General features: G+C 39.2%; 1 protein-coding gene across 2 annotated transcripts in view; it reads right to left on the bottom strand.

Annotated features, from left to right (window-relative positions):
* Positions 1 to 10,427: 10,427 nt before the first annotated feature.
* LOC122562605 overlaps positions 10,428 to 13,964 on the bottom strand; it is a 230,626-nt gene continuing 227,089 nt past the window's right edge. For both annotated transcript variants that reach the window (XM_043715585.1, XM_043715586.1), the window contains exon 12: positions 10,428 to 12,042. In XM_043715585.1, the coding sequence (XP_043571520.1) occupies positions 12,031 to 12,042 (12 nt within the window). In that variant the 3' untranslated portion in view covers positions 10,428 to 12,030. The remainder of the gene's footprint in view (positions 12,043 to 13,964) is intronic.

Raw genomic sequence — 13,964 nt, 5'->3', positions numbered from 1 at the left:
TTCCAGATTTTGGGATCCAAGCTGAAGGTGTGGCCACCGATGAAGAAGTGTTAAAAATGAATGAAGCGCAAATGACCAGAACGGTATGAGTACCTCACTCACATAGAGGGTTGTATCTGGAGGTGGTCAGAAATCCAGAGACATAAGGCCATGGAGATATTTGAAAATAAGGAAGTGTATTTGTAAAATGGAGGTATTACACTGACTTGGGGGAGTAGGTTCGAGTCTGCTCCACTAATCAATCATGGCTGGTATGTTTCTCAACCGCATTGTCCTGTCTTGTCCCTTTCAGCTTTAATTCCCTTACTAATCAAGAATGAATCTACTTCTGACTTAAATACATTTGGCCTCCAAAGCCTTCTGTGGCATTGAGTTTCACAGATTCACCATTCTCTGGTTGTAGGCATTCCTCATCTCAGTTCTAAAGGTTGCCCCTTCACTGTGAAGCTATGCCCTCAGGTCCTAATCTATATCATGCCCACCATATCCAGGTTCTCAGTACTCTGGAACTTTCAATGAGCCCCCTTCCCCCCCCCCCCCCCCCCCCCCCCCCCCCCCCCCCCCCCCCCCCCCAGAATCCTCAACTGCTCCTCATGACAAATCCTTCATCCCTGGGTTCGTTCTTATAAACCTTCTCTGGATTCCCTCAAAAACAAACACATCCTTTCTTAGATTTGGGACCTCAAACTGCTCACAATACTTGCAATATGGTCTGACCAGAATCTTGTACAGCCTCAGCAGTACATCCCTGCTTTTGTACTCTAGTTTTCTCGAAATGAATGCTAACATTGCACTTGCCTCCCTAACTGCCAACTGAAAATTAACCTTAACAGAATCCCAAGTCCGTTTGTGCTTCAGATTTCCAAAGCCTTTCCCCACCTCTATTCTTCCTACCAAAATGCATGACCTCACACTTGCCCATATTCTATGCCAACTGCCCACTTTTCCCACTCTCCTAGCCTGTCCAAGCTCTTTAGTAGCTTAGTAACAATCTCATCTCTTCCTTCATCCAGATTGTAATGTATAATGTGACTAGTTGTGGTCCCAACACTGACTCCTGTGCAACTCCACTAGGCACCAGCTAACATCCTGAAAAAGATCTCTTTGTCCCTACTCTCTGCCTTCTGCCTATCCTATCCAGTAACCTTGCCCCAATACCAAATATCTTTTATCTTATTTAACAGCCTCCTTGTGAAACCTTGTCAAAAACTTTCTGCAAATACAAATAGAGCATATCCATTGGCTCCTCTTTGTCCAATCTGAATTTGAACAGATTTGTCAGGCATGATGAAGTCAGTATAATTTCCCATCTACTGCCTCCTTGCCCTTCTCAAACAGGGTGTTATATTAGCCATTTTCCAGTCAGAGATGTACAGCACAGAATTCATATACCCATCCAGATGCCTTTTAAATATAATTGTACTCGCCTCCACCATTTCCTCTAGCAGCTCATTCCATACACATACCACCCCCTGCATGAAAAAGTTGCCCCTTGGGTTACTTTTATATCTTTCTCTTCTCACCCTAAACCTATACCCTCTAGTTCTGGACTCCCCCATCCCAGGGAAAATGTCTTATTTATACTATCTATGCCCCTCATGATTTCATAAACCTATATAAGGTCACACCCTCTCTGATCCAGTGATTCCTGAAAGATCACCACTAATATCTCCACAACGTTCTCAGTTATCTCCTTCAGAATCCTGGGATATAATCCATCTAGTCTCGGTGATTTATCCAGCTTCAATTTCCCCAGTACTTTCTCCTTAGCGATGGTCACTTCACTCACTTCAGCTCCTTGACTCTCCAAGTTCTGGTATGGTACTGATGTCTTCCTCCATGAAGACTGATACAAAGTACCTATTCAGTTCCTCCGCCATTGCTTTGTTGCCCATTACTACTTCCCCAGCCTCATTTTCCAGCTGTCCAATGTCCACTCTTCCCTTCCATACATCCAAAAACTCTAGCACTCTTTTTTATATTACTAGCTCCATCACCCTATGATTTTATCTTTTTCCCCTTATTACTTTTCTAGTTGTCTTCTGCTGGATTTTAAAAGCTTCCCCCTCCTCTGGCTTCCCAGTAATCTTCAGCACATTGTCTGCTTTTTCTTTAAAGCTGTCCCAGGCTTACTTCGTCAGCTATTGTTGCCTCGTCTGCTTTAGTAGCCTCATCCTCCTCTGAGATACTTCTTCCTCGGAATGAATTTTTGGTGTGCCTCATAAATTACCCACAGAAACTCCTGCTATTGCTGCTCTTCTGTCTCCCATGCTAGACTGCCCTTGCAATCATGTCTGGTTAGTTCCTCCCTCATGTCTTTATGGTTACCTTTACTCAGTTGTAATACTGTTACAACTGATTCCAAACTACAGACTGAATTCTGTCACTGCCCCCCGAGGGGTTCCTTCACCATAAGTTACACACACTGTATAAATAGTACAATTGGCTAAAGATGCAGTTGCTAAAGCTCTGTATCAGAAGAACAATCAGTTTCAGAGGCAAAAGCTTTGGAAACTTCAGAAAAATGTTTGGAGACTGAAATGCAAGGGTTTTAGGTTAATATTGATGCACGAATTAAAAAAATGGTTTACTGACACTCCTGACAATCAATATTATTATGTTGTCATTATAATATGAGACCAATCTATTCTAACGGATGACTATTCACACAGTTTTAAAGCTCACAAGACCCTAATCAGAAGCAGTTTATTATACTGAACAGTTAGACATTAGTGATTTCTGATTCTTTGTATTCGCATTAAAAGAAAGACTTTTTGTGAAGAACACAGGTCAGAATAAAATTTTTTATTACATATGAAACTAAGTCGTACAAAAGATTTAATCCCACAATATATTAATCTTACTGTGATCTGTATTTACACAGCTTGATAAGGCTGTCAGGAACAAGCATCAGGAAACGAGAAACCATCGTTTAAGCCACATCCTCTAACACAAAAGTGGTGACTGTGTTCCTTATACAAACCAAACAAGCTCTTTCTCGTGTCAGGTAGGGGTAGGGAAATCAGTAGCTTTCAATAACAGCACACAGCTATAACTGTGACTAAAACTCAAGCTGGGTCTTTTTGCACAACATAGATTATTACCATCTAGACCTCATTCAGAATTGTTAATACATTTGTACTGTAATTCATTTCTGCTGGAAGTGGATCAAAGCTTTCTAAATACATTTCAAAGACTCTCAAATAGACACCAAGACAGATAATCATCGTATACTGAACGTCATTTTGAAAATGATCCAAAATTATAAAACCTTTTTTAAACTGCTGTTATCTGAGGTGTCTGATCAATTATGTAAAATAGAATTAACTCCGTCACATCAAAATGATGCCATTATTTAAAATGAGCATCCTTGGTATTGGATACAGTATTGCAGAGTCAGCAATTACAATTGACTGTTTCTGTTGCTCTACATTCAAAATCCAAGCATTGCGTCCTGAATGATGAGTTGTAACGTTACTTTGACAAGTTTTGTAGGTTATGTTAGTTGCTTGAAAATTATTCAAAACATTCTCAGATTTGAATGATTAACCTTCCCATATTGGCACATATTCTAGTGAATAAAAGGAAAGCTGTATTCCCTAGTTTTTGAAGACTCCAAATGAATGACTTCTAAACATGGATAATTTGATATTAGATATTTTGTATGATCCAATTTTCAGAAGATATTGATGAGGAGAAAAGCTTTGGTATTACTTCCTCCAAAAGCTTTACTTTTGAATAACAAACTTTAAGATGGCTAATATCAGCTGTGCTATTTCTCTCACCAGATGAGCATTTAAAATATCAGTTTGAATCATCAATGCAGCCTCTTTGCATTCATAAAGTATAGTGCTTTGAAATAGAACATGTCCAATCCAACACAGCAGCCCAATGATACCACCACTGCACCCTCCAACGTTTGCTGTGCAACTCTGACAAAAAAATGAACCAGGAATATGAACTAAAGAATATAGTTTTGAAATCCAGATGTACAAATTTGAATCAGTTTGGAACCCAGTTATTGATTCTGCTTATTCCAGTCAGGAATTGCAGTGATGGGCCTGAATACAGGAAGCAGCTCATCCAATGTACATCGAAAAACAAATTGCTATCATCAGCAGATGAAATCTTAATAATGGCCTTCTAAATTAAGAGCTCAATTTTAGATGCATCTCCCCAGTTTCTCATACATTCCAAGCCTGAGAAACTTTGGTTGATGTGTAATCATACCCACGTACCTTATGTTTTAGGAGTGGTTCAGTGATAATGTCATGGGACTGGTAATCCAGAGGCAGGCTACCTGTCTGGTGAAATGGTTTAAATGCCACCATGGTAGTTATTGGAATTTAAGTTCAATTAATACATCTGGAATACAGTTTCATGGTCACCATTACTGACACTATCATTGACTGCTGGAAAAACGGATTCATTAATGCCCATTAAGAATGAAAATCTGGCATCCTTATTGGATGGCTCCTGACACACAGCAAAATGGTTGGTGCTTAATCACTCTCTGGAATGACCCAGTTATTTCAACAGTGATTAGGATAGGGAACAAATGTTGATCTTTCAACTGATGGTCACACCCCATGGAAGAATAAAAAAGGCACCTGTTCCTGAAATGTAAATCATATAAATGAAATTCCAGTCTCCCAACAGTCTGGCTTTACACACGGGGATCAAGAAGGTCATAAATTGGTTTCTGGATTGGATTCATCGAGCCAAGTAAGTGTTGAGTCATTAGGTTAGGGAGGCAAATATCAGAGTTTCCATTTGTAATAGCTATTCAAAATCTTTGCTGGACGTGCACATATATAGAATCAGACAACGGTAGTTTAAGGCTCTGCTGTAATGATCCTAAGGGAGAAACAGACTATGTAATCAATGCTCATACATGCACAAAAAAACCAATGCAATGAGACATAAAAAGGCAAGAGATTTTGCATAATCATACTCCAGACTCACCTTTCAGGACAGATATCAGTCAAGCCAAATCACAGTTCTCATCTTTCACCTCGATTTCTTTTTGATATTTGTTGGTAATTCAGACAGTTCAAATTTAAATAGGGTCTCATTCAGAAAACTGTACAGTAGGTCAGAAGCACAGTGTTAGTGATACCACTTTGCTTTAAAGTATTCAGGGGATAGGGACACAGCATATAGATCCTGTTCCTGGACTGGTATTCCAGGAGCTCGAGGCTAAAGCTCTGGGGATATGACTTCAAATCCCACATAGTAACTGTGAATTCAAAATCAACAAATACACCTGGATTGTAAAGCTAGAATCCATTATGGCGCCCAATAAACTTTTTATGCACCACAATAATTCTATAATTCTGCATTAATGAGGCAATTTGTCAATAAGAACCATCTGTTTCATTAATGCCCTTCAGGGGAGGAATTCTTCCATCTTTACATGGTCTGGCCTGGACACAACTCCAATGTGTTTGATGTCTAACTGTCCTAGCAAGCCACTCAGTTCCAGTAAAGTGAGGGATGTAAAATAAATGCCAGCAGTACACACATTTTTAAAAAATTCCTGCTGGAAGGTGAGTCCCAACACATACATTTGACATGAATCCTTGCTTTTGGTTTTCACCACAAATCAAATTTAATTATTTTCTGGCATGTTGCTGTTTAATGATTTTTAAAATTTAGATTCTGATGTTGACCAACGTTGATGGCTCAGAATTCCACAAAGAGCAACTCTCACCATTAATTCCCATATTCTACTGGAACTTGCTCCTGAACTAGTTTTTCATGCTGTTTATTAGTTTGATATACTGATGGGTGGCTTGTGGATATATATTCAGGCTTTCATATTCTATTTAAAAGAGTTATATTTGTGACTCCTTCTTTACTTCTGATTTCACAATTACACTAAAAAATAAAATGTCACAGTAATGTGGTTGACTCTCAACTACCAGCTGGACAATGAATGCTAGCCTAGGCAGCGACATCCATATCCTGTGAATGAATTACAAAAACTGTTTGTACTTTAGTAAAATCTTTTAGAGTGAAAGATTCTACTTGCATAGCTATTCAACATTTTGCAGAAAATACGTGACATCCCATTATACTGAAGTCTATAGATTCAGAGTCGAGAGAGTGCTGCTGGAAAAGCACAGCAGGTCAGGCAGCATCAGAGGAGCAGGAGAAGTCAGTATTTCAGTCAGGGCTGATGAAGAGCTTATGCCCGAAACATCAATTCTCCTGATCCTCGGATGCTGCCTGACCAGTTGTGCTTTTCCAGCAACACACTCTCGACTCTGATCTCCAGCATCTGCAGTCCTCACTTTCTCCTAGTCTAAAGACTCAGAAGCTTTACAGTTATATTGGCTGTATTTTGGTGTAAAATCTTTAAAAGTTACTTTCCCAACAATGGTTGAGATGGTTTTTCTCCCTTTCCCAACCTTCATTCGAAATGAACACAATAGTTGTTTGACTGGAAGGATCCCTGCAACATATTATATAAAGGACAGAGACTTTTTAAAAAACCGTTGTGAGAAATTAGTTATATTTCCTGTTCTTAGTTCTTCTGAGGTCGAGTCATTTCTTCTAATTCTGATGAGCCTGATACAGGCTTAAAACATTAATTTTGATTCTCTGTCCACAGATGCTACAAGAGCTGCTGATTGCTTCTAGTATCTTATTTTCTTTGTTTCAAGTTTCCAACATCTGTATTGCTTTATTTTCCAATGAGCTGAATGGATAAATGGCTTTTCCTTGACCTCACATCTTATGTTCTTTTTTTCCCCAGAGTGACTTGGAGTCTCCTGCCTTTTGTATCTCCAAACTCTGATCATCAGAGCAAAAAGGTCAATGGAGAATTTTTACCTATACCACTCGGTGGGATGGGGAGGGTTAACTGCTGCAGTAAATTGCCCATCTGTCTCAGCGCTTTCTCAATTTTAATTGCTTTCTTAGAAGGAATGGTTTCTCTTTCTCTTGGTGAAGGCAAAAATGACTTATGTTGGTGTCTACCCTACTCACATTTGAACTGAAATCAAACAGTGTAACACATACTAATGGTTACCTAGTCTTTTTGAGTCAGCAGTCCTGAAGAGGCGATGGTGACAGTTCTCACCAGACATTTTGAAAGTTTGAGGTGGATACTGTTAAAATGATTAATTCCACTGCTAAGACAGTCAACTTAATTAAAACAATGGACCGTGGATGCTGGAGATCTGAAACAGAAACAGAAATTGCTTGAGAAAAACTCAACAGGTCTGGCAGCATCTGTGGGAAGAAACACATTTTTCTTAATTCTGATGGCCAGTTCCAGAACTGGAACATGAATTTTGATTCTCTGTCCACAGATACTGAGTTTCTCCAGCAATTTCTGGTTTTGTTTGAGTCAACTTAATTGTTTTGCTAAGTGATCTATGCAAAATATTATAGATGACTACATTATATCTACACTCAAAGAATAAAAATGAAAAATCATGCCTGCACATAATGTAAAACATGACTTGGATGAGGACTAGCAAAGTGCACGAAGTTCTAGAAATTATTAAACATAGGCAAGGTGATGAATGATATCTACAGACAACATTACACAAATGGCATTTTGAGTAATCAATGATATATAAGGGGATAGTTCCTGCAGTAAAAGTAATTATAAAGATCTTCATGGTAGCCGTAAAGTGGCAGACTCCATTGGGAGCTTCCAAAGTAATTGTTTAGAATGTTAGGACAAATCCATCAGACTCCTCACACAGAATTGAAAAATAGTTATCTCAGAGTTACACACACCGTTCAGTATACAACATGACAGCAAAGACTACTTGCTGTCTGAGGACACATCATCTGCCAATCCTAATGACAAAGACTAAGGCCTATCACAATCACCTCATATCTGCATCCACCTACTGCCATTCCACTACCTTCCCCGAACCCCCACCCCACCTCACTAATCTCTCAGCCCCTTCCCCCCGCCCTCACATTCCTGACAAAGGGTTTGTCCCCCACATTCCTGATGAAGGGTTTGTGCCCAAAATGTCAACTCTCCTGCTCCTCGGATGCTGCCTGACCTGCTGTGCTTTTCCAGCGCCACACTTCTCAACTCTGATTCTCCAGAATCTGCAGTCCTCACTTTCTCCTAAGGACTAAGATTCAGGATACTACATTAAAAGAACAAAGAAGCCAGCTGCCCTGTGCAGCCAGTACCAGAAAGGACTGAGGAAATGCACTAGTTCAAAAGAATTCTAGCTTGATGTTTGATTTTACTATTATAAATAATCAGACCTAACTCACATAGGTAATCTGCCATAAATTCACATGCACATCTTCAAATAGGTGGATAAATAACTCAGATTAATTAGTTCTTTGAGATATTATTGAAAACTGACCATGTGTGTTGGTGTCTATTTTAGATTAATTATACCTGGCTCATTCAACTCAGAATATTACTGTTCCAAAGTAGCAGGTGTTAGACTAATGGATTAAATTAAAAGGCTTAATTTTACTTTCGATGCAGCAACTAACACTGAAGCGTGTAATGGGGTGAAATAGAGAGAAGATTTGTTGGTGGAAAGAAAATAATTCCACAGCTCATTATCCATTAATCATAAGAAAGGACTCATTTATACACAATGAATAAACTTTGATCAGATTGTAAAACTAAAATACAAAAAAGATTTAGAGATTACAGATATCGCATTCACCATCATTGAACTTTTAAAATATAAAATACCACATACTTTGTTATTATTCTCATGAAACTTACATTCAGAATAAAGATTTAGAGAGAATTGTGCAACATTAGCAAGTACCAGATATCACCTTTATCATGAAACTCAATGACCTCCTGATTTAATACAAATCCAAAACTCTGGAGGAAACTCAAGTCCATAATTATATTTCACTAAGTATGAAGAGGATGGCAACATGTTTAATATCTGATCTTTAAATGATGTTTTAAAAACCCCAAGAAAGACAGTGAAATGCTAGAGAGTTTGCATTGCATATTCCATACCAATCAATAAACAAAATGGACAGGAGTTGAAACATTTTAAACAAAGTAATCTAAGTCCAGTAACCTTTCAACAATAAGTTTCCCATCTCCATTGGGGCATATTTGGACTGCTCTTATTTTAGCAAAGTTTCATTTCAATCGTTAGAAAAAAACAACCAATAGTTATAGTCAGGTGGCAAATATAAAATTACATTAATTTTATATCTAATCAGATTGACGTCGGTGAGAAAGGCTTGCTCCGTTAGCCTTCATTAGCAAGAAGTCATCAGCTGGTTTCCTTTAAGGAGCTGCATTTTGAACTGGCCAAATAAACCAGAAACCAATCTTAAGAACTTGAGTAAAATGAGAATAACGACAGGCACTTAACATAATCTCAGTGTGGAAGGTTAAGCATGTACATTGGCCAAAATCATAGGAATTTTACACTCTGTAAAGCTTTATTCTGAATGTTTCACCATAAAAAATATACAACATCCAGACTCCCTCTCAGGAGTTCAGTCTCATTTCAGTGCATTACCTGAACATTGAGAAAGAAAACCCAGCTCTTTACCACAGTTATGATACAGAAATAACTAAAAGTTTCCTTTATAGAATGGTAGGAATGTAAACACATGGCACCAAATCTATGGCAGCTCATCACCAGATAAAGTGGCGGTGACTGAAGCTTGACCCGATTAAGCTATGGAAGAACTGAAGTCAGCCCTGGTAATTCAGTATTCCTTTTACATTGCATTAATGGCACAGGCTTCCTTCTCTCCAACAATTCATGAATTGCATGCAGGAGGACTTGATTAAATGGATTCAGGGAAATCCCTCGTAGTTATTAACTATACATATTAACAGTTATATCTAAGCTATTTGTTTATCATGCTGCAATTCCACTTTATTTGGTGGAATAACGGCAGATAGGATGAGGATATATGCAGAATGCACCAGTGACATGGTCACTTGCTTTGTTCTTCTATTTACTATAGTGATAAAATATGAAGGAGCAAATTATTCCAAGGACTGCAATAAAGGATCAACAGGTTGAATGTAGTGCCAGATCTCTAATTATTACTCAACTGCCTTTATTTTAATCCTACAATTTCCTATTATTAGCCTTTTCTATGAATCCATACATGATGCAACATGGTCTGAGGGCAGATAGGTAACCTGTTCCCCAGCTTCTGCCAATACTGGCACTTAGGAGGAAATTGTGAATTGGTTGACCCCCTGTCTAATATTTTACCCCAATGAATGGTGGAGCTCTTGGCCAATTGTATGGTATTAGCTTTGGTCAGATATTGCCCTAATGTCTTCAAGTGGCCAATGACAAAGGCCACTGAAATCAAACACCTTCATGATGCAGGTTAACTGACATGATCACACGTAGGATGATGTTAGCAGGCACAAAGTTGATGGCAATACTTACGGGTGCCACACTGCCATGTGTTTTCTTTGGGGGGGGGGGGGGGGGGTGGAAATGTGTAGTCAACATGCAAACTGATTTTTTTCTTCCCCAGTTGAGGGATTCTGTGCTGTTGAGGGATGGGAGGGGACGTGGGACAATAAATCTGAATTTTGCAACTCATTGATTGAAGACTGCTGTAGTTGGTAAAAGGAATGAGCATGGCCTATGCTAGCTGGAGTAGGAGTCAAAACAGCTTATGCAATGCCATCCAGTACTGGATAATGGTCAGACTGGCTAAAAAAACCAAAACACCCAGTAAAGACAATAGAGATCTGTCCATTCCAGGTCTTGAGGGGTATATTCACTCTCTAATAGGGGATGTTTGGGGTGGGGTTGGAGCTCCAGCCAGCCACATTTTCAGGTACCGAGCCAGTCTTTTCCTTGCCGTATTTACGACTTGTTTACAAAGACAAACCAAAAGTAAGTATAAATATTTACACCGTTTGTGCAGTTACTAAGTTTTAACTGGTTATTGCTTTTCTCCCTGCATCTGAAGGAAACAAAAAAAAAAACCAAATGATATATTTCTCTACATTTTGAACAGAAGCACAATATTTTAACAAGGCGTTTTGCCAACCTGGCAGACAGTTCAAGAATTCATAAAACACAGGTGAATGTTTCCTGTGAAAATCAGTATTCAGAAGAAAATGTTTTTGCCAATGATACTTTGCAAAGATTTTTCCACATCTAGCCAATCAAATTGAGACATACCAGTCAGTCATGCTTGCATTCCTGTCATGGTGGTAAACACTTTGTTCTTTTGTTTACATTTTATAAAAACAGACACTCACTGTCTAGTTCTTCTTAACAAGAGTTGAAGAGGAGTGAATGAAATAAAAATTCTAAAAATCAATTCTTGGTGCACTAAGGGGAATAGGAAAGGTGATTTAATACTTACTCTCCTGATGCACACATACACTGCTACATACATGGCATCCAATGGGCATAAATGATATAAAAATGTGCCATTGTATGGAACTCACCATCAAAATTATGAAACAAGATCACTTGGAAAGATGATGCAAACACATTTACGTAATGAACTAATTTTTAGAGCCTTCTTTTTGTTTTATTCCACTAGCACCAAAGCCTCGGAGTTCTCAAAAAGAGTCAACAATGGAGGACAGTCCTAGTCAGGCAGGTGGTGAATTTCATTCCAAAGCATTCAGTTCATTTGTCCTTTACATGAGCACACTATCCAAGGATTTCCTGAATAGGTGTAGTCTCAGCAGGCGATTGGCCATGGACGACTGAACTTCCTGGGTCACATTCTTTCCACACATACTACCCATTTAACTGAAGCACTGTGGAGAGCACCCAGCTCAATCACAGCCATTTGACTTTTTTTTTTATTATTTATTATCTTTTTTTAAAGTGACATTTCTTAGGGTTTCAGGCAATGAACCCTAGCATCTGACAAAATATAGCATTATTCTATTTCATGTATGAACTTTTAAGCAGCCTATTCACAAATTACTATGGGAAGGCACCATGCAGGTAGCAAGGCAGGAAGCGACAGCAGCAGCACATGTTTCTTTCGTTTCAAAGTTGATGGACAGTTAAGGCTTGTCTCAAGACTCATTTTCCTCTTGGGGCGTATTCATTCATTTTTCTGCAAAACAAAATAAACCAAATATTTCAGTAATGGAAGGAAGACCCTCTCAAACGGGGGGGATATTCCCCCCACCACTTGCATGATTCAAAAGGACACCATTATAAACAAGTGCACAAACACACTTTGCTTTAGCCAGTCAAGAGGCATAGCTCAGGTATCTGTTACTCAGGTGAGAGCCTGAGCTTTATTTCTGTCCTTTTGCAGACCAGTATTCTCTGCCCCACACATCACATGTTCACATTCTGATATGCTCCTGTTTGGTGGGCCATGGGTTGAACACAGCAGAAAAGCACAAGTGTCATACATTTCACCAAAACAAGGCCGGAGCACCTAACAGATAAATCCCTTGTCTGATTCTGGAGTCTCTCTCCAAAACTCTCACTCAGACAGGAACCTGGTGGCCTTGGAGAGGGAGCACAATATCCAATGTTAGATGCCTTCAGTACTGTTGCAACATGGGGTAAAACCCCTCTCCTAATTTAAACCAGCAACACTGAAAAGATTCACCCTGTGCTGTAATCTGCTAAAATTTGAGAGACAAAGGAATACCCCAGAGGTCACTATCTGAAGTAAAAATTAACTTTAAGTCCAACAGAGAATATTAAAACCAACAACGATTTACAACTCCTTTCTCTTAAACCTATCTTTTACCTCCCACTCTACAATACTGGTCCAATAAAAGTCCTGATTAAGATTTACAAAATAAAAAATCACGTTTCAAAACCAATCAACTTTGTCGACTCTGTAGATTTTCCTCCGTAGATCCTGCCCAGGTCAGTTTCGATGTTCTGCTGTGCAAACTCCTTCTACAGACAGGGGTACCTTTCAGAGAGCTCTTGGAGGTAGCAGCCTACATTTGTTGGTCTTTTGGCAGTTCTCTCTTTAGCTGTTCAAAATGTCCAGTTTTATACCCCAAAACATCAGATCATTTCATTCATTTTAATATTCAAATTTGATTGGTATCTTGGGGCATAATTTAAACTGATTGGCCTGACGCGAAGATGTTACTACAGATGTTATGGGGAATTTCAACATGCAGGTAGACTGGGAGAATCAGGATGGTATTGGACCTCAAGAAAGAGACTTTGTGGAGTGCCTCTGAGATAGAACAGCTGGTGCTGGAGCCTACCAGGGAGAAGGCAATTCTGGATCCGGTATTGTGCAATGAACCAGAATTGGTCAGGGACCTCGAAGTGAAGGAGCCATTGGGAAGTAGTGACCATAACACAATAAGCTTCAATCTGCAATTTGAAAGGGAGAGGGTACAATCGGAAGTGACAATATTTCAGTTGAATAAAGGGAACTATGGAGCTATGAGGGAGGTGCTGGCAAAAGTTCAATGGTGCAATACCCTAGCAGGGATGACAGTGGAGGAACAATGGCAGATATTTCTGGGTATAATGCAGAAGATGAAGGATCAGTTCATTCCAAAAAGGAAGAAAGATCCGATGAGGAGGCAGGAGTGGCCATGGCTGACGAGGAAAGTTAAGAAACATATAAAGTCAAAAGAGAAAAAGTATAACATAGCAAAGATGAGTGGGAAATCGGAGGACTGGGAAGCTTTTGAAGAACAACAGAGGATTACTAAGAAGGAAATACGCAGAGTAAAAATGAGGTATGAAGGTAAACTGGCAAAAATATAAAGGAGGATAGTAAAAGCTTTTTTTAGGTATGTGAAAGGGAAAAAATGGTTAAGACTAAAATTGGCCCTTGAAGACAGAAACAGGGGAATATATTACGGAGAACAAAGAAATGGCAGAAGAGTTGAATTGGTACTTCAGACCTGTGTTCACTGGGGAAGACACAAGCAATCTCCCAGAGGTAACAGTGGCTGAAGGACCTGAACTGAAGGGAATTTATATTTGCCAGGAATTGGAGAGACTGTTAGGTCTGAAGGCTGATAAGTCCCCGGGGCCTGA

The sequence above is a fragment of the Chiloscyllium plagiosum genome, chromosome 25 (genome assembly GCF_004010195.1).
Source record: "Chiloscyllium plagiosum isolate BGI_BamShark_2017 chromosome 25, ASM401019v2, whole genome shotgun sequence".
NCBI lineage: Eukaryota > Metazoa > Chordata > Chondrichthyes > Orectolobiformes > Hemiscylliidae > Chiloscyllium > Chiloscyllium plagiosum.
Note: the sequence above shows the minus strand (reverse complement) of the source record. Positions and strands in the feature narration are given on the sequence as shown.